The sequence below is a fragment of the Ornithorhynchus anatinus genome, chromosome 14 (genome assembly GCF_004115215.2).
Source record: "Ornithorhynchus anatinus isolate Pmale09 chromosome 14, mOrnAna1.pri.v4, whole genome shotgun sequence".
Lineage (NCBI taxonomy): Eukaryota > Metazoa > Chordata > Mammalia > Monotremata > Ornithorhynchidae > Ornithorhynchus > Ornithorhynchus anatinus.
The window spans coordinates 15,465,947-15,485,132 of record NC_041741.1 but is presented as its reverse complement, the minus strand read 5'-3'; the positions used below and the strand labels follow the sequence as shown (position 1 = coordinate 15,485,132).

Sequence of the window (19,186 nt, the reverse complement as noted above, 5' to 3'; positions counted from 1 at the left end):
GGGAGCATACAATATAACAGATACATTCCTGCCCGCAACAAAATCAGTCTAGAGGTTGCTTTGTAGAGTGGGATCAGGGGAAATCTTGGGGTCTGACCCGTGAAATATGGGCCAATGTTTTGAAGGAAGGATTGGGATGGAGTTAAAATCCTATGTGGTTCAGTCAGATACAAGACTTTAATAATGTTGGCATTTGTTAAGCGCTTACTATGTGCAGAGTACTGTTCTAAGCGCTGGTGTGGACACCAGGGAATCAGGTTGTCCCACGTGGGGCTCACAGTCTTAATCCCCATTTTACAGATGAGGTAACTGAGGCACAGAGAAGTTAAGTGACTTGCCCACAGTCACACAGCTGACAAGTGGCAGAGCCGGCATTCGAACCCATGATCTCTGACTCCAAAGCCCCTGCTCTTTCCACTGAGCCACGCTGCTTCTCTAAGAAGCAGTAGCAGAAGACTAAAGAAGAAGACTTTAGATGGAAAAAAGTCAGTAGACTAGAAGAGGGAGGAGTCAAAGTCAGACCGGTTGGTTGAGCCGAGAAAGAGCCACCAATATTTCCAAGGGCTTCTGTTCCCCAAGATTGAAGATGAGTTATATTAAAAAATGTCATCTTCATCTGGATTTCTACCTGCAAGTTAGTACATGTGCATATGCTGCAATAAATAATAATACTAATGGCATCTATAAAGCGCTTACTGTATGCCAAACACTGAGGTAGTTATAAGATAATCAGGCCCCCATCCTACATGGAGCTCACAGGCTAAGGAGAACAGATATAATAATTACAATTGTGCTATTTGTTATGTGCCAAGCACTGTATTAAGCACTGGGGTAGATACAAGCTAACCAGGTTGGACATAGTCCCCGTCCCGCATGGGGCTCCTAAGTCTTATCCTCATTTTACAGATGATGTAACTGAGGCCCAGAGAAGTGAAGCGACCCATCCAAGGTCACCCAGCAGACAGGTGGCGGAGTGGGGATTAGAACCCAGGTGCGTCTGATTCCCAGGCCCGTGTTCTATCCACTAGGCCACATTGTTAAACCCCATTTTCAGATGAGGAAACAGGCATGGGGGAAATGGAATGACTTGCCCAAGGTCACAGAGCATAAAAGTGGCAGAGCCGGTAATAGAACTCAGGTCTCCTGACTGAGTTTATTTATCTGATTTTAGTCTATCTTGGACTCTTCCCTAGGCTCCTAAATAGGAGATCTCCAAAAGAGCAATCAGTGTGATCCTGACCCTGACCCCTGACCCTGACTCTTAAGGCAAGTGTTGCCAAACAAGAAACTAATTTCCATATCATCTCAGTGTTCTTATTTTTGTGCATAGCTCAAGCTGACTTTTTATGCAACCCTTCCCGATTCCAAATGTCCTGCTGCTCATGCCAAACTGAGTGTCCTGGGACAGTACAAAACCATGGCTTTAAGCCCCAAACCTTTAAATGCCTTGCAGCTTTCTGAAACTTTTTCAAAATACAGCTATGTGACTGTGCTCATCAGCATCATCATCAGATTGGGCATAGCCCTTATCTTGTAGAGACGCACAGTCTGAGAGGAAAAGTGAATCAGTTCTGATAATAATAAAATAATAATTGTGGTATTTCTAATGTGCTTACTATGTGCCAGGCCCTGTACTAAGTGCTGGGGTGGATACAAGCAAATCGGTCAGGTACAGCCCCTGTCCCACCTGGGGCTCACAGTCCGGGGCTCCCCATTTTACAGATGAGATAACTGAGGCACAGATGAGGTAAGTGACTTGCCAAGGTCACACAGCAGACAAGTGGCAGACCAGGATTAGAACCCACATCTGTTTCCTGCTACATTCATACTCTCTCCCCATTTTAGAGATGAAGAAACCGGGACACAGAGAGGATAAGTGATTTGTCCATGGTCACCCTGAGGGAAGAGAGGATGGGGGGAGCATCTAAAGTGGTCCCTCTTCTTTTTGGCTCACCCCAGCACTTGATTTTGCACCCTTTATTCACCCCGCCCTCAGCCCTAGAGCAATTATGTACCCATCTGCAATTTATTTCAATGGCCATCTCCCTCTCTAGATCTCTAAATCCCTTGTGGGCAGGGAACATGTTTACCAACCTGTTGAACTGTTCTCTCCCAAGAGCTTAGTACAGTGCTCTGCAGACAGTAAGCTCTCAATAAATACTATCAATTGATCAACTGAGCCCTGCTCTATTGTAGGTAGTAGGGTTACACTTAAAAAACTAGGCAAGGCCGCCTGCCTTCAGGGAGTTTATAATCTACAGAGGGAGACAAGGAGAATGAACCTACAATCCACATAAATAAGTGCATATGTGTATATAGGCAAAGAATATTATAAAAACTTGAGCTGGAGATAGCTCACAGTTTGAAGATGCCTTCCTCATGATGCGAGGATTCCTTGGGTTTCTTCTCACTCATTTCTTGAATAATAATATATACATATTACATTAATTGCTATTTTATTATGGTATTTGTTAAGGGCTTACTATATGTTCTAAGCACCATTCTACGTGCTGGCGGTAGACAGAAGTAAATCTGGTTGGACACAGTCCCTGTCCCACATGGGGCTCACAGTCTAAGTAAGAGAGAGAATGATATTGAGTCCTCATTTTACAGATGAGGAAACTGAGGCAAAAAGTTGTGACTTGTGTAAGGTCACCCAGCAAGCCATTGGCAGAGCCAGGATCAGAACGCAGGTCATTCTGACTCCCAGGCTGGAGTTCTTTCCACTAGTCCATGCTGCTTCTCTGTGAGCATTAGTGGGAGAGTGGAGGAGGAGTCCCAAAGGGAAGAGAAAATGAAATAATGATGACATTTGGTAAGTGCTCACTCTAAATCAATGATATTTATTGAGTGCTTACTGTGTACAAAGTACTGTACTAAGGGCTTAGGAAAGCACAATACAACAAAGTAGGTAGACACAATTCCTGCCCAAAAGGAGTTTACGCATTGTAGGAGGTCCTTACTTATTTCCCAAAACTTATTCCAGTGCTCTGCGCACAATATGAGCTTAATATGAACTTAGAGAAGCAGTATGGCTTAGTGGAAGGAGCACGGGCTTGGGAGTCAGAGGTCGTGGGTCCCAGTTCAACTACTTGTCAGCTGTATGACTTTAGGCAAGTCACTTAACTTCTCTGTGCCTCAGTTCCCTCATCTGTAAAATGGGGATTAAGACTGTGAGCCCTATGTGGGACAACCTGATTACCTTGTATCTAGGCCAGGGCTTAGAACAGTGCTTGGCACATGACAAGCACTTAACAAATACTATCATTATCATTATTCTTATTATTACTACTAGAGGCACAGAGCTTACTATGTGTAAAGCATTAGGTACAAGATAATCAGACTGAATAAAATCTCTAACCCATACAGGGCTCACAGTCTAAGAAGGAGGGAGAGGAAGTATTTTACCCCATTAAAAGAATATAAAATCTGGAGTGGTTTTCATCTTCCTCAGCCATCGCTGCTGCAGCCACACAGATCATTCTCGCTAAAGATATTGGTAAAGATCTAGAACGGGCTGTGACAAACGTAAAGGTTTTTCTCCTAATCATAGCAAGTATCAGCAGTGGGAGGAATTCTTAGGGGAGGAGTGAGTGGGCTGGGGCTTGGAAGACGTAGGCAGCTTTGAAGAGGTAACCATCTGTAAGACGAAATTTGAGGTCCTTTGAGCTCAAATTCTCTTTGCACTCCTCAGCCCTGAGAAGAAACATTCAGGATTTGTCATAGGGGGTGAGTTGACCAAAAAGCGAGAAGCGACAAGATCTGGAGGATAAAACATAGACTTGGGAGTCAGAAGGATCTGCCTGCTATGTGACCTTGGCAAATCATTTCACTTCTCTGAGCCTCAATTCCCTCATCTGTAAAATGGGGATTAAGACTCTGAGCCCCTTCTGGGACAGAGACTCTGTCCAATGTGACTAGCTTGTATCTACTCCCAGCACCTAGTACAGTGCCTGGCACATAGTCAGCACTTAAACACCATTAAAAAAAACAAATGAAACATTAATAAACCTTACCCCAATAGGTACCAGGCATTATATGCTGAAAGATAACCCCAAATACAATATTCCCCTTTTAAAGCTGTATGACTCAAAGCCAAGACCCAGGGGAAAACAATCTCAAAATCCACAACCAATTTAGACAATAGAATGATGGGGACGTGGCCTTTACCTCCACTTTCCCTGTTGGCAGTTCTCTGAAGAATGTCCAAGTGCTGGGATAATTCAGGAAGTTTCATTCTCAGGAGATCTCTGAAAACAGCCATGTCCACAGATAATGCCCGAAGGTTATTGACAAAGTAGCTTTCAGGAAGCACCTTGTCGATGAGGTAAATCATGATCTGAGAAAGAAACAGATTGGTAGAGCTGGGTCAAAGCGTTCCAACAGCTAGTTCAGTGAGCAAAAGTACGGCCGACAATTGCAGCAGCAGACTTTGGTGCCTGAAAGACCCCGCAATCATGCCGATGGTACTTACTGAGCACTGACTATGTGCAGAGCACTTTACTAAGCACTTGGGAGAGTATGGTAAAGCAGAGACGGTAGACACAATCCCTGCCCAAAGGGTTACAAACTTATTTAGCCAATGAAAGCCAAAGTTTTGCTATTGGTCGATGTTTCCAAATTAGGCTCTCTTACCCCAGTTCTCAATTCTTCAAATAATTGTGCAAATCCCCCCTCTTTAATATGGCTAAATAGGGTGACCAGAGACACCTCCAGGATATATGCTGGTAGTCGTTCTCTGCTCATATCATTCCACTCACTTTATTTCAAAATCAATGTGATTCAGGAAGTGGATATTATCCTGCATTTAGAAAATCACAGCAAAATATATGACCTTCTGAGCATGCTTTCCCTTGCTTAATGCTCTACTGAAGTGGTTCAGGAAATTGTAAAATCTCTCAAAATCGAGCTAGTATTTCTACAAGTTATGAAGAGAGGAAGCAAGTATCGGCTCACCTGCCTGACTCCGGTTGTTGTTTTCATACACTAACCCTGGCGAATTAAATATAGAATTAAATCATAATGGAAATGACTAAATCTGTCAATCACTGTGTGCAGAGCTTGGTACTGTGCTTGGGAGAGAACACTACAATGGAGTTGAAAGACACATTCCCTGACTATGATGAGCTTACAGTCTAGAGGGGGAGACAGACATTAATATTAATTAATAATTTATAACTATGTTACAATATGTAAATGGTCAGAAGGTGTAAACCACAGCAAAGAAACTGACAATCTAGTGCTGACAAAGAGGGAAGATTCTTAAGATTTCTTTCTCCAATAGTTACTTTATATAGGATATAAGTATCTGAAGTCTAATCAGTCTCAGCCAAAAAGGCATTATTGCACCAAAGTGTGTCTTCAATCATTTCCTTTTAAAATCCTGTATAATTTTTATATTTTTGAACTGCATAGGACTAAGGCACTAAGACTAGGGTGTTAACACTGCAAGCATGACTCATTTCCTTCGGGAGGATTAACAGTTTTTATATCTGAGAATTTTCTCACCTTTGATTAAATATTCTTTACAACCATGGATTGCTGATTTCTTCAATTAACCTGGCACTCCCATAGAATCTGTGAGTACTTTCAGACCATGAATGGACCCTCCATTTCCTCCCTCTCTTCCCTATTCTCTCCAGCACTCATTTTAAAGACTTAATTCCTGTTTATATAAGTGCCCACACACCCTGACTGGACTAAATTTCAGTGACGATTTGCATCTGTGGATGGCACAATTTAGCTTTGGATTTAATGGGAGGAAAAGATTAAAGGGCCTTCCTGTGAATAAATAACCAACAAGCAACTAGAAATCTAAATTGTAACAGGCCATACCTTATCATTCTACCGTGGCCTGCAGAACAGCATCAAGAATATTCAGTTACTTTTTCTGTCACAATAGCTTGCAGTGGAAAATATTCCCAGCTCGTTTTCTTCAATTCATCACCATCCCCCTACATTGTAAATTCCCTCTAGACCGTATGCTTGTTGTGAGCAGGGAATTTGTCTACTAATCCGGTTATATTGTACTCACCCAAGCGCTTACTACAGTACTCTGCATGCAATAAGTGCTCAATGAAGGAATGTTGGAATAATTTTGAGTGAACTAGTTTGGGTGAAGGGGAGGGGGGAGTCCTGCCAATTCAGACTCCCCAATAATTACTGCAGTAGTGCTAAAACTAGAATTTGTTTGGATAAACAAAGTCTTATGACCAGGGGATACTGGATGACCTGTGGTATGCATTACCGTGGCAGCTGGGCACACGGACAAACTCCCAGAGGAGGATTCACTCAGTTTGGTATATGGTGCTTTAACAGGAAATGTTCTGTGATGGTCAAAGTGTCCTGTCTGTCTAGGCAAATGTCAGAATGTAAGCATCTAAAAAGCCTGAATGTGTATTAGCAAAAACCTCAACTCAACTCAATTTAATCATATTTATTGAGTGCTTTCTGCGGGCAAAGCACTGTCCAGATGAACACCTGTGAATCCTCCGATTGACTCCAAGAGCTACCAGGGCTTTAGGACCACACCCTTCTGGGCCCCATTTTTCTACATAATAATAATGATTGTGGTATTTGTTAAGCACTTACTATGTGTCAACCACTGTGCTAAGCGCTGGAGTGGATACAAGCAAATCTGGTCGGACATAGTTCATATCCCAAATGGGGCTTACGGTATTAATCCCTATTTTAAAGATGAGGTAACTGAGGTACAGCGAAGTGAAGTGAGATGACCAAGATCCTTCTGACTCCCAGCCCCGTGCTTCTTGCACTAGGCCACAAGAATCAGTGGACACTGTATACTCACTGTGGACAGGGAATGTGTCTGCCAACTCGGTTGTAGTGTACTCTTCCAAGTGCTTAGTTTAGTGCTCTGCACATTCTAAACGCTCAATAAATACCATTGATCGATTGAGAATTGACCTGATCCCTGCCCTCAAGGAGCTTAGATCCTAGCAGATGATGTCAGCCTCCTCCTTCCCTCCCTCAGGGAACCAGACTCACTTTTAGCGCATCTCCTTCGTTGCCTTCCATTACTTGCAAAATAAGCGCCGCCAGGATATTAAAACCTTGACAGTACCCGACAGCTTTGTTCCATCTGGCATACGCCAGCAGAACTCGTTTTAATATCACTCTGTCTTGTTCTGCCTCTTGGCCACAATAAGAACTACAGCCTGTTCTGTGAAGATCCTGAAGAGAGGGAAAAGCATAGCATAAGAACATCAACACTGCCATTACTGGGCCAGACCAGTAGTCCAGAGGGTCCTGTTTCCTGTTTCCAACACTGGTGACAGGATACTTGAAAGAACAAGTGCTCTAATATAGCACTAGAGTTCTAGAAATTCCACTACTACATAGGAGTTTACATAAGCCTGCCAAAATTTCATCAGCTCTTCCCACATCCCCAAGGGATTTCACAGTGTTCTGTTTGAGGCTACAGAGTATCAAGAACTGAAAGAAACACACTTGTCCAAAGTCTGATTGTAGGCTTAGCCTAATGTCTTCCAGACTCTGAATCTGGTGGGGACTGAACCTTAAAACAATTGATGTGTTTATAAAACGTCTACCTTTAAAGCCCTAAAACAGAACAGATCAATCCCAGTTACATTTTCACAAGGCCCCCAATCTTATTTCCCAGAAAAAAAGTTTCAAAATAGTTTCCCCAAGGTTTCATTTAATCTGGGACTATTTGATGGACTCATTTGACAAATGCCCTTTCAATTTTTCAAAATGCAAATGTTCTCAAGAAAGACACAAAGGGAACACTCTACTTTGTCATTTTGAAAAAGGCTGAACAACAGAAAAATGTGGGTTAGATGTGATTCAATTTAGCAGACTGAATTTCATGCTCATCCAACATTTTTCTAAAGCTCATTAGACAATGAAAATTCATACTTAATAAATGGTTGGTCTTGACAATACATTCTATTATTTCTACAGAACTTTGCACTGAATTTAGTGCCCAAACCTCATAATAAGCAAACCTCGAAATTCCTCACTGATATCAGAGAAGAAAAAAAGAGGTCAATCTTCATCTTAGATGCCAAAAAAAGCATCATATTCAGCATAATGTACAATTTGTATGAGAAGATAGGAACATTTGGCACATTTTAAATTTTTAATATAAGGAAATTTCATTTAATTTCCAAATAGAGATGGCATTTTTTACACTATTATCTCAAAACCAGTCTGCTACTACATTCTGGAACTTCAATACATACATGAAAATACACTCTGAACAAAATGATCACTGTTACATGGTGAACCAGCTTAATGAAAAGTGGGAGAAGAGAACCAATATGTTAAATGTTGAGAGCTGGTGAAAAGGTTTGAGGCCAACAAAGAGGAGTTGTGATGTAGAAGGAAACGTGCAGCCGTTGGAAGATTTTAAGGAGTGAAGTGACATGAGTGACATTTCAGGAAGGCAATCTGGGCTTAGAATTGGAAATGAAGGGGATAGAGACTGTTGGCAGGATGACCAGGACTCTGTTATATTGTACTCTCCAAGCACTTAGTACAGTGTTCTGCACAGAGTAAGTGCTCAATAAATATAATTGACTGATTGGGAGACACTGCACAGGTGGGAATTAGACATAGTTCTGCAGCAAAGACACTAGTAACAGTAAAAGATCCTTAAACTGTGCAGAGATGCAGTGAATTCCCTTATTATCATTATTATGGTATTTACTAAAGCTCTACTATATGTCAAGCAACTGTTCAAAGTCCTGGATAGATACAAGTTAATCAGGTCAGAGGGAGCACATGGGGCACACAGTTTAAGCAGTGGGGAGAACAGGTATTTAATCCCCATTGTACAGAGGAGGAAACTGAGGTGCTGAGAAGTGAAATGACTTGCACAAGATCACACAGCAGGCAAGTGTCAGAGCTGGGATTAGAAAGCAGGTGCTCTGACTCCCAGGCCCATGCTCTTTCCACTAAACCATGCTGCTTCCCAAATGTATTCCTCCCTTCTACGTGTCTTCCCCACAATCATCCCCCTCCCATCTAGATTATGACCCCTATGAAGGGCAGGGGCTGTGTCTAACTTCACTTATTTGGAAAGGCACGGTGCCAAGTTCAAAACAAGCACTCGATAAAGACCTTCACTGCTACATCTAGGAAACTTGAGACCTTCACTCCATAAAGAGAAATCACCGTATCCGTTACAGGTATCCAATGCCCACCCGCAACAAATCAAATTAAAGTGAAGCTTTTACCTTTACTATTTGGATTCCCATGGAATCATCATCAGGATTGCTTCTTTCATTGAATGCGAAGCGCAGAGTTTTATCCCAGTCGATGGCGATACTGTGCAAATAGTGATCGGCCAAGGTGAGCCAAACCTAGAGCAATGTCATCAGCGTCTGAGTCAAACAAACGTTCCAACTTTTCCCTATTGAGACAACTTTTCAAAACGCACATTCATAGTGCACCAAACAAGCTCCCCTTGGATAGCCCGATGAAACAATTTTCTCTTATGGTACTTCATCAAGTCACACAGGGGCTCTTATTAATAATCGTGGTATTTGTTAAGCACTTACTATGAGCCAAGCACTGTTCTAAGCACTGAGGTAGATACAAGATGATCAGGTTGGACACAATCCTTGCCTCATAGTCTTAATCCTCATTTTACAGATGAGGTCACTGAGGCACAGAGAAGTGACTTGCCCAAGGTCACAGAGCAGATGTGGCGGAGCGGGGATTAGAACACAGGTTTTCTGACTCTTAGGGACCGGCTCTTTCCACTAGGCCACATTTCTTCCTAAACACTGTTGTCTTTTTTAACAATGGCATTTTTTAATGAAAAACACTCCTCACCCAAATAACACAAAGCGGACAGATATTAAATGTATCCTGAAGCAGTGATCCAAGAAGATCTTTCAATCCTTGGGTTCAGGACCCATTTTTCAGTGACCGCATTCGGTTAAAACCTCCAAAGCTAAACTTTCTTTCCCGAAAATCAAGAATCCCCAAAATTATCTTTGAAAAAGAAAAGAATTGACAATCTATACATACCTTCCTCCTCCATTCCTTTGGTATTCCTGTTGATAGTCTGGCTACTGCTTTGAGGGCATCGTACCACTGAGAACAAAGATGGAAGATGGGAAAAAAGGGACCTATTAGCCTAGTATCGAAACATGCAAAAGGTTCACTATTAATATTTGGTAAATAATTGTTCTTACAGCCAATTACTGAGTGGATTGATCAAAAGGACAGAAAGATGTGAATTCTTGATGAAACATGGGCAGATACAGACTCTCAAAATTTTAACTGCAATGAAATGGTGGGCCTCTTATACATACGAGTTGCAAGCTTCGTTTTGGCAACAGAAACTAATACCCTTCCATGTTGCGGAAGATAACAGTGGGGAATAAAAGTTCAACTTTGCCGAACTAATAAAAGTTACCTGCTGAAAACCATTTTGACCTAAAGATGGCTCAAGAGTGAATTTCAACTTGGTGTCAACCCCTGGAAGAAAAATACACAATTTATGTTATTTGTTCTATGTCATTTCTAACATAAAGATGTCAGTAGTACCATCAGCCTCCCTATCCCCCCATAACCTTCCAACTCAGGGTCGTCTTTGACTCCTCATTATCTTTAACCTCCAAAAGTATCAGTTATGTTTTTCTAGTGTACGCTCCCAAGTGCTTAGTATAGTGTTCTGCAGACAGTAAGCGCTTAATATGATTAACTCATCGATTCAGCCTCTTGAATAGACCCTTTCTTTTCCCCTTAAATAGCCTCCCCTGTGGGTCAAGCCCTCATCATTTTGCAATTAGATTCCCATATCAGTTTCTTCACTGGTTTCTCTGACTTCAAGTATTCCCAGCTTCCTCCAGTTAATTTTTCACCACCCTGAGCCATATGGTTCCATCAGCCAATGCTGCCACTTATGAACTTCTTTACAGTGTTAATCAATCTATCCATCAGTGGTATTTACTGAGGGCTGTGTGCAGAGCACTATTCTAAGTGCTTGGTAGGGCACGATATAACCATGTAACCAACACACCCACTGCCCACAAAGAGCTTACAGTACTTAGCACTATGAGTATATGTCTGTTCACTTTCTTCATTTTGACCCTCTAGATATAAATATTGTCATGTTTGTCACCCCACCTTAGAGTATTAGCTCCCTGTGGGTAAGGAACATGTCACTTTATTACTTTGTACTCCCCAAGGGCCTGGAACAGTGCATCACACCAATAAGGCACTGGAAAAATGCTGTTCCTCCTATGCTCTTTGAGCTATTCTAACCGCCACAGCCTGGGTCATTATAGTAAGAGTAGGAAGAAGAAGATTACGAATGGCATTTGGCTAGCGCTTACTATGTGTCAACCACTGGGTTAGATACAATGCAGCAAGACGCAGATTGGCCTAGTGGATAGAACCTGGGCCTGGGAGTCAGAAGGAGCTGGCTTCTAATCCTGGCTCCACCACCTGATCTGGGTCAAGTCACTTCACTTTTCAGAGCCTCAGTGACCTCATCTATAAAAAATGGGGATTAAGACTGTGACCCCGATGTGAGACAGGGACCGTGTCTGACCTGATCAACTTGTATCTTCCCCAGTGCTTAGTACAGTGTCCGGCACATAGTAAGGGCTAAACGAAAACTATAAAAATAAAAATCGGACACTGTCCCTGTCCCACATTGCCATCACACCATAGGGAGGAAGACAGGAATTTAATCCCCATTTTTCAGATGAGGAAACTGAGGCACAGAGAAGTTAAGTGACTTGCCCGAGGTCACACAGCAGGCACGTGTGGAGGTGGGATTAGAATCCTGGTCTCCTAACCACTAGTCCTGTCACTAGGCTAGGATGTTTTACTAAATGTGGTTTCCTTTGTCTCTCTCCCCTTTGGAGAAACTTCTAATGGCTACCTATTACCCTCCTCTTCAAGAAGAAACCTTAACCTTTGGCTATAAAAGCTCTCCACCCGCTCTCTACAACTTACTAGCCTGCTCTCATCACTCCCATTCCCGAGTCAATGCCTCATATCTCCCAAGAGAACCTTCTCACTTTCCCTCTCCCTCCCCTCTCCTGTCTCTTCCCCAAGCCCACCCTCTCCCTGGGAGTTCCTTACCCACCCCAACAATGGAATCCACCACAGGTCTCCCCCATCATCAAAGCATTCCTGAAATCCCACCTCCTTCAGAAGTCTTTCCCCAGTCTCCTCTTAAGGTTTGATCCTTCTAATTACCACTTCAACACTTTACACCCACTCTCATCACCTGAAGTATTTCCATACGCATTAATTTATGTACCCTGCTATTGAAGCATTTTTTCTCCTCCCCACCTTCCAATCATTTTTCCTTCTATCTGTAAATAATTTTGTGTGTCTTCCCCATTAGAAAGCAAGCTCCTTGAGGACAGGGATTGGGTCCTTTACCTCCCCTAAATGCTTAGTACAGGGCTTTGCTCACAGCAGGCGCTCAATAAACTGTTGATTGATTGGTAGGTGAATTTCATCTCATCAAAAATAAATACATAAAATAATGGGTTTACTTGAATATGTGCACGCTTAGTTATTCTAAATTTTAATATGCCATTCCAAATGAAGGCAACAAATATTTAATGCAATCATTCATTCAGGGTGTTCCAGGATTAAAAACAAATCAACTATTTTGACATTTCTACCCTATGTAGAACCCTCAGACAGAATGTGTAATAAAAATTCAGGTTAGAATTTGTTTCTATGGGAAGAACTGAGACGTAAGTCAAGTTGATGCTTAAATACTAACTGATGCCTTGGATAAACCTCTGAATCACAGTTTCCACACCTCTGGATTGGAGATAATTTGGTAACTGGGGTTTGAGTATTAAATTCTTAATATCAGTAGGTCTTTGAAGATATACAGTGCCCTGTCAATACTATGTGTAGTACTACAAAGGATTATGGACCCCATTATGGGTAACAAATTAATCTTGCAAGCTCCTTACAAACTGTTTCCTAACTTAAAAATAAATTTGAATGCCACAGAAGACATAATTTCATGTGTGTGTACACGTGTCTATATATTTATATATATATATACAGAGAAAGAGAGAGTTGTGCTTCATATTTAAAGAAGGTACCATGAATGATCTTGCCCAATTGAGCCCTCTTTTCCTCGGCTCCCTCTCCCTTCTGTGACATTTGGTAATTTGATACTCGTCCCACCCCAAACCCCACAGCACTTACAAATCTTTGAATTATGTATTATTAAGTATTCATTTATATTAATGTCTCCTCCTCTAGATTGTAAACTCATTATGGGCAAGGAACATGTCTTCTAATTCTTTTGAACTCCCCCAAACACTTAGTACAGTGCTCTGCACCTAGTAAGTGCTTAATAAATACCAATAATTGATTGATGGCAAAATTCACCTATGAATGTGTGTGTAGCTGAAAAGACCATTGTGGAACTCCCTCCCCGACAAGGTATCAGCCATATAATGCATGCAGACACACACACACACACACACACGTACTTATATTTGTGATTTGCAGCACCTGGCTTCTGGTTTCTCTCCTGCCTCCTTTCAAAACTTCTTTCTTGATAGCACTTCACTCAATGCTCAGTTTTCAGCTGAGATGCTGCACTGTCTGCATCTTTGTTTTAAGTTTTTAACACGTTTCCTTGCTTTCTGTTTCCTAACTTCTACTGCCCACACAGCAGTCATTCATTCTTCTCACATGTCCCCACCCAGCACAGCTGTTTTGAAGAGAACACAGCCTCAAGGTTAGGAGACTGACTCCACTCCAGAACTTCTGTTTTGTGATTTCGTCCTGCCAGTTGATACTGAATATGATCCATGAATGTCACTGGGGTCCAGGCTGTAAACTCATTGTGGGCAGGGAATGCATCTGTTTATTGTTATATTGTACTCTCCCAAGGGCTTAATACAGTGCTCTGCACACAATGCTCAATGAGTATGACTGAACTGCTCAAGGAGCCAGATGTGGTACTCAGAACTCACAGCTTTCATGAAGGTTGGATACCACTGTCGTTCTGTAGATTTTTAAATCAGATCTGGAGCCAGGTACCATGTTCCGCCTTATTTTAATCAACTGTTGAAAATACTCCTTAAAATTTCAAGAAGCTGTAAGACTATGATTTAATGTCTAAGCACTTGTTTCAGTAACAGTTGAAAAACTAGCAAATTGTCCTTGTTTAAACATGATTTTTTATTACTAAGTCATCAATCATCTAGTATTTGCAAAAGAGCTCCTCTTCTGTTGCCCAGAATAGAATGATAAAAGGTTGGACTGGAAGAAGACAGAGCATGAGGAAAAAAATATTTGTGCTACTCATAAAACCAAGGCAAAATAAAGAATCTCATATAATAGCTCACCATTTTTTAATATCCTCGCTTCCCAAGAAAATGGTCCCCACCAGAAATGTGGGATCTATTCTGTGCACCCTGGAATGAGCTGAAGGGAGTTGTGGTCGGATGAGTAAAAACAAACTATGCTTTCATGTATCGCATATGATTTAAATTAGGATCCTGCCTAATTTAGACTAGCATATTGTGAGCCTTCTGAGGACAAAGACTGGCTCCTTATCTCATCAGTGCATTTTTAATGGTATTTGTTATTATATATATAAATATTATAATTGTGTTCCTTGTTAAGCACTTACTACGTGCCAGGCATTAGTTCTAAGTGCTGGTGTAGATACAAGATAATAATAATAATAATGTTGGTATTTGTTAAGCACTTACTATGTGCCGAGCACTGTTCTAAGCGCTGGGGTAGACACAGAAGAATCAGGTTGTCCCACGTGGGGCTCACAGTCTTAATCCCCATTTTACAGATGAGGGAACTGAGGCACAGAGAAGTTAAGTGACTTGCCCACAGTCACACAGCTGACAAGTGGCAGAGCTGGGATTCGAACTCATGAGCCCTGACTCCAAAGCCCGTGCTCTTTCCACTGAGCCACGCTGCTTCTCTAATAATAGAGAATAGAGATAACAAGATAATCAGGTTGGATGTAGTCCCTGTCCAACATAGGGCTCACAGTCTTAATCCCCATTTTACAGATGAGGGAACTGAGGCACAGAGAAGTTAAGTGATTTGCCCCAGGTCGTATATCAGACAAGTGGCAGAGCCGGCATTAGAACCCAGGTAGCCCTGACTCCCAGGCCAGTGCACTATCCACTTGGTCAAAGCTCTTACTATTTGCTAAGCATTGTACTAAACGCTGGAGTAGACACAAGATAATCAGGTTGCACATCATCCATCTCCCATGTGGGGTTTACAGTCTTAATCCCCATTTTACAGATGAGGTCACGGAGGCACGGAGAGGTTAGGCGACTTGTCGAAGTTCACACAGCAGACAAGTGTTTCCTTCCCGGCACTTAGTACGGTGCTATGCATAGAGTGAGCGCTGACTATCTGCTATTATTACTACTCTGAGAATCCCTCACAATGTGGTCATTTTGACTCTTATGAACAATAAAAATAAATTTTCCAGTTATTCCGCTCAGTCGGACTGGTGCTGTCCCAAACCCAAGGTGCTGAAACAGAAATGTGGGCGCTACTCTCTGGGGCCTAATTTTTAACCACATTTGTTAGGCGCTTACTATGTGCTAGGCACTATGCTAAACGCTGCCAAACTAATCAGGTTGGACACAGCTCACGTCCCACAAGGGGCTCACCATCTTAATCCCCATTTTACAGAGGAGGGAGCTGAGGCCCAGAGAAGTGCAGCCACTTGCCCAAGGTCACACAGCGGACAAGTGATGGAGCTGGGATTAGAACCCAGGTCCTTCTGACACCCAGGCCCGGGCTCTATCCTGTTTTAGACAAAACAGATTCTCTTTTTGACCCACTGAGGGTTGGCATATCTTCTGCCTGGTTGCTCCTTGTGAGTGCTGGAGTCTTTTCTAGACTTTAAACTGGATGTTGAGAACTGAGGTTTCAATTCCCCACCCGCTCCCGGCTGGTCTAGTAGAGATCCACAGTATTTACTGAACGCTCACTCTCAATCGTATTTATTGAGCGCTTACTATATGCAGAGCGCTGTACTGAGCACTTAGGAGAATACAACCGGTAGACATGTCCCTACCGCGAGGATTTTAGAGTCTAGAGAGCCTACAAGGAGCTACTGTCCATGCTGTGTGCTATATTAAGCGCCTGGGAGAGTACAGTGGAGTTGGAAGACAGGATCCCCGCTATCAAGCGGCTTACAATTCAGCGGCGGAGACAGACATCACAATACAATTCAGGCCGAGGAGGAAGTGGAGAATAAACATATGCACACGAGTTTTGAGGGGATGGTGTACTTAAGTAACTAGGGGAGAGGAAGGGGCACCGAGAAAAGGGGTTCTTCACCAAGGCCGAACCCAAATGAAGAGCCGAAGAGGGTTTGGGGGTTGTTTTTCGGGGAGGGAAACAGAGGAGGTGCGGAGGGTGGACAGGGGACTGGTCATCCGGGGGCGAAGCCACCTCTTGGGGATGGGCCGAGGACTCGGGGGGGTTGGGGGATGTACACGTACACATACACACACACACTCACCATCTCACATGTTACATACATAGTCACACATGCCCTCTCTTTCCCTCCAGCTCCTAGTTCTCCAGGCCAGTCCTTCCACGGCAAGGGGTGGGGGGGACCCTGTACTTTCCAAGCGCTTACCACAGTGCTCTGCACACAGTGAGCGCTCAATAAATACGACTGAATGATGAAGGGGCCTGGGGGGCTGGGGGGAGGTGGAGGAGGCCATCCTGGAGAGGGGGAGGAGGAGGGAGGCCCCCCTGGGTGTGGTGGGGAGGGGGCGGCCGGGGTCCCGGGGGTCGCCTCACCGGGCTCCAGGGTGCAGAGCAGGCGGGGCGCGGTGCGGGAGATGCAGCTGCGCTTCTTCAGCACGTTGGTGAGGACGCCGCCCACGCCCCCCGGGCCCCCCGCCAGCCCCGGGCCCCCCACCAGCCCCGGGCCCCCGCGCCTCGAGCATCGCCCCCCGCGCCGCACAGGCCCCGACGCCTTCTCCTCTCTCATCCCGCTCGGGCCCGGGGGCACCGGGGGGGGACAGGGCACAGGGGAAGAGGAGAGAGGACGGGAGAAGTGGAGGAGAAGGAGAATTGGAGGAGGACAGAGGAGGGGAGAGGATGGGGGAGAGGATGGGGGAGAAAGAGAGGAGAGAAGATGAGAGGGAAGAGGAGAGGGGAGATGAGAAGGGAGATGAGAGGGGAGAGGAGGCAGAGGAGAGGGAAGAGGAGAGGGGAGATGAGAAGGGAGATGAGAGGGGAGAGGAGGCAGAGGAGAGGGAAGAGGAGAGGGGAGATGAGAAGGGAGATGAGAGGGGAGAGGAGGCAGAGGAGAGGGAAGAGGAGTGGGGAGAGGAGGGAGAGGAGAGGGGAGAGGAGAGGAAAGAGGCACGGAGAAAGGGAGAGGAGAGAGGAGAGGAGATGAGGGGGAGAGGAGAGGGAAGGAGAAAGGGAGAGGAGAGAGAAGAGGGGAGAGAAGAGGAGAAGGGAGACGAGAAGGAAGGAGAGAGGGGGGAGAGGAGTGAGAGGAGAGGAAAGGAGAGAAGAGGAAAGAGGAGGGAAAGAGGAGGGAGAGAGGAGAGTAGGAGAGGAGAGGAAAGGAGAGAGGAGAGGAGAAGCGGAGATGGAGGGGAGGGGAGGGGCGGATAGAGCAGGGAGGAGAGGAGACAGAGGAGAGGAGGGGAGAGGAGGGAGAGGAGAAGCGGAGATGGAGGAGAGGGAAGGAGAGGGGAGAGGAGCGGGGAGAGGGAGGAGAGGAGCGAGCCGCTGCAGTGCAGAGATGGAGGCTCCGAGCGTGCGGGGCGGGGGCGGGGCGGGGCAGGGGCGGGGGCTCCTCCCGCCCCCAATCCCGCATCATCGAGCGGGGACGCGGCCCTTCCCGCGACGGGCAGCCCCGACCCCCGACCCCCGCCTTTCTCCAGGGCCCTCATGGATTTATTCATAACTACCAGGTGCCAGGCACTGTCCTGAGCGCTGGGGTGCATCCAAACGAATCGGATTAATCATAATTGTGATATTTGTAGGAGCCTACTATGTGCCAGGCACTGTACCGAGCGCTGGGGTGGATACCAGCAAATCGGGTTGGACCCATGTGCCTGTCCCGTGTGGGGCTCGCAGTCTCAATCCCCATTTTACAGATGAGATCATTGAGGCACCGAGAAGTGAAGTGACTTCCCCAAGGTCACACAGCAGACCAGTGGCGGAGGGGGGATTAGAATCCATGACCTTACACTCCCAGAACCACGGACCGTGCTCTATCCACTACACCCTGCTGCTTCTCCTCCTCTAGACCGAAAGCTCGTTGTGGGTAGGGAATGTGTCTACTTTTATTTTGAACTGTCCTAAGTGCTTAGTACAGTGCTCTGCACACAATAAGCGCTCAATAAAGGCAACTGACTGCCTGACTCGCTCCCGCATACCCTCCCAAGCGCTGAGCACATCGCTCCGCACACACTGAGGCTCAATAAATAGAGTTGACCAGGTAAGTATCCCCAAACCAACGGATTTTAAGGGTTCCTACTATTACAACAACCAAGATGAAAGACTATGGTTTTGTTCACATTATGTATGAAAACCGCAACTGTCACGGCTACAGCACAGATACTGAACACATGTAAACACATAAAATACTCTATTCCAATAATGCATGCATCGGGTGACTACAGCGTGTGTGTGTGCTGTGTCTGAGGGCATTCGATAGCCAAAAAACTGCAGAAGCAATCACTGTTGAGTGATCAGGGTCAACGGAGATTTGCATTCCAGCATCTTGACCCTTCAATTTCCAGCCCTATCAATCAATCAATAATATGTACTGAGTGCCTACTGTGTACAGGTTACTGTAATAAGCCACTGGGAGAGCTTAAAAGGGGTAGAAGACAGAATTCCTGCTCACGGGGAGCTTACATTCTGTCAAACCTGGTGCTCACTTTCACCAACAATGCCAATTTATTTATGTCTAAGGGGAATGGGAGGTGTCAAACTAGAGCATCCAAAAACTGTTCATGAAAACAATTATAATAATAATAATAATATTTAAGTTTTTACAATGTGCTAAGTACTGTGGTAAATACAAGAAAATCTGATCCAAAACAATCCCTCTCCCTCATGGGACTATGGGAAGGAAAACAGGTATTTAATACATATTTCCATAATAGAAAATTGAGATTTGAGTGGGCCTGCCCAAGCGTCACAGCAGACAAGGGGAGAAGCCAAG

General features: G+C 44.4%; 1 protein-coding gene across 2 annotated transcripts in view; it reads right to left on the bottom strand.

Annotated features, from left to right (window-relative positions):
* The window catches only part of TBC1D30 (TBC1 domain family member 30), a 32,278-nt gene extending 15,252 nt beyond the window's left edge, over positions 1 to 17,026 (bottom strand). For both annotated transcript variants that reach the window (XM_029079324.2, XM_029079326.2), the window contains exons 1-6: positions 16,792 to 17,026; positions 10,409 to 10,470; positions 10,018 to 10,083; positions 9,219 to 9,344; positions 7,006 to 7,191; positions 4,171 to 4,339 (exon numbers count right to left, since the gene is read on the bottom strand). In XM_029079324.2, the coding sequence (XP_028935157.1) occupies positions 4,171 to 4,339; positions 7,006 to 7,191; positions 9,219 to 9,344; positions 10,018 to 10,083; positions 10,409 to 10,470; positions 16,792 to 16,984 (802 nt within the window). In that variant the 5' untranslated portion in view covers positions 16,985 to 17,026. The remainder of the gene's footprint in view (positions 1 to 4,170; positions 4,340 to 7,005; positions 7,192 to 9,218; positions 9,345 to 10,017; positions 10,084 to 10,408; positions 10,471 to 16,791) is intronic.
* Between the last annotated feature and the right edge of the window lie 2,160 nt (positions 17,027 to 19,186).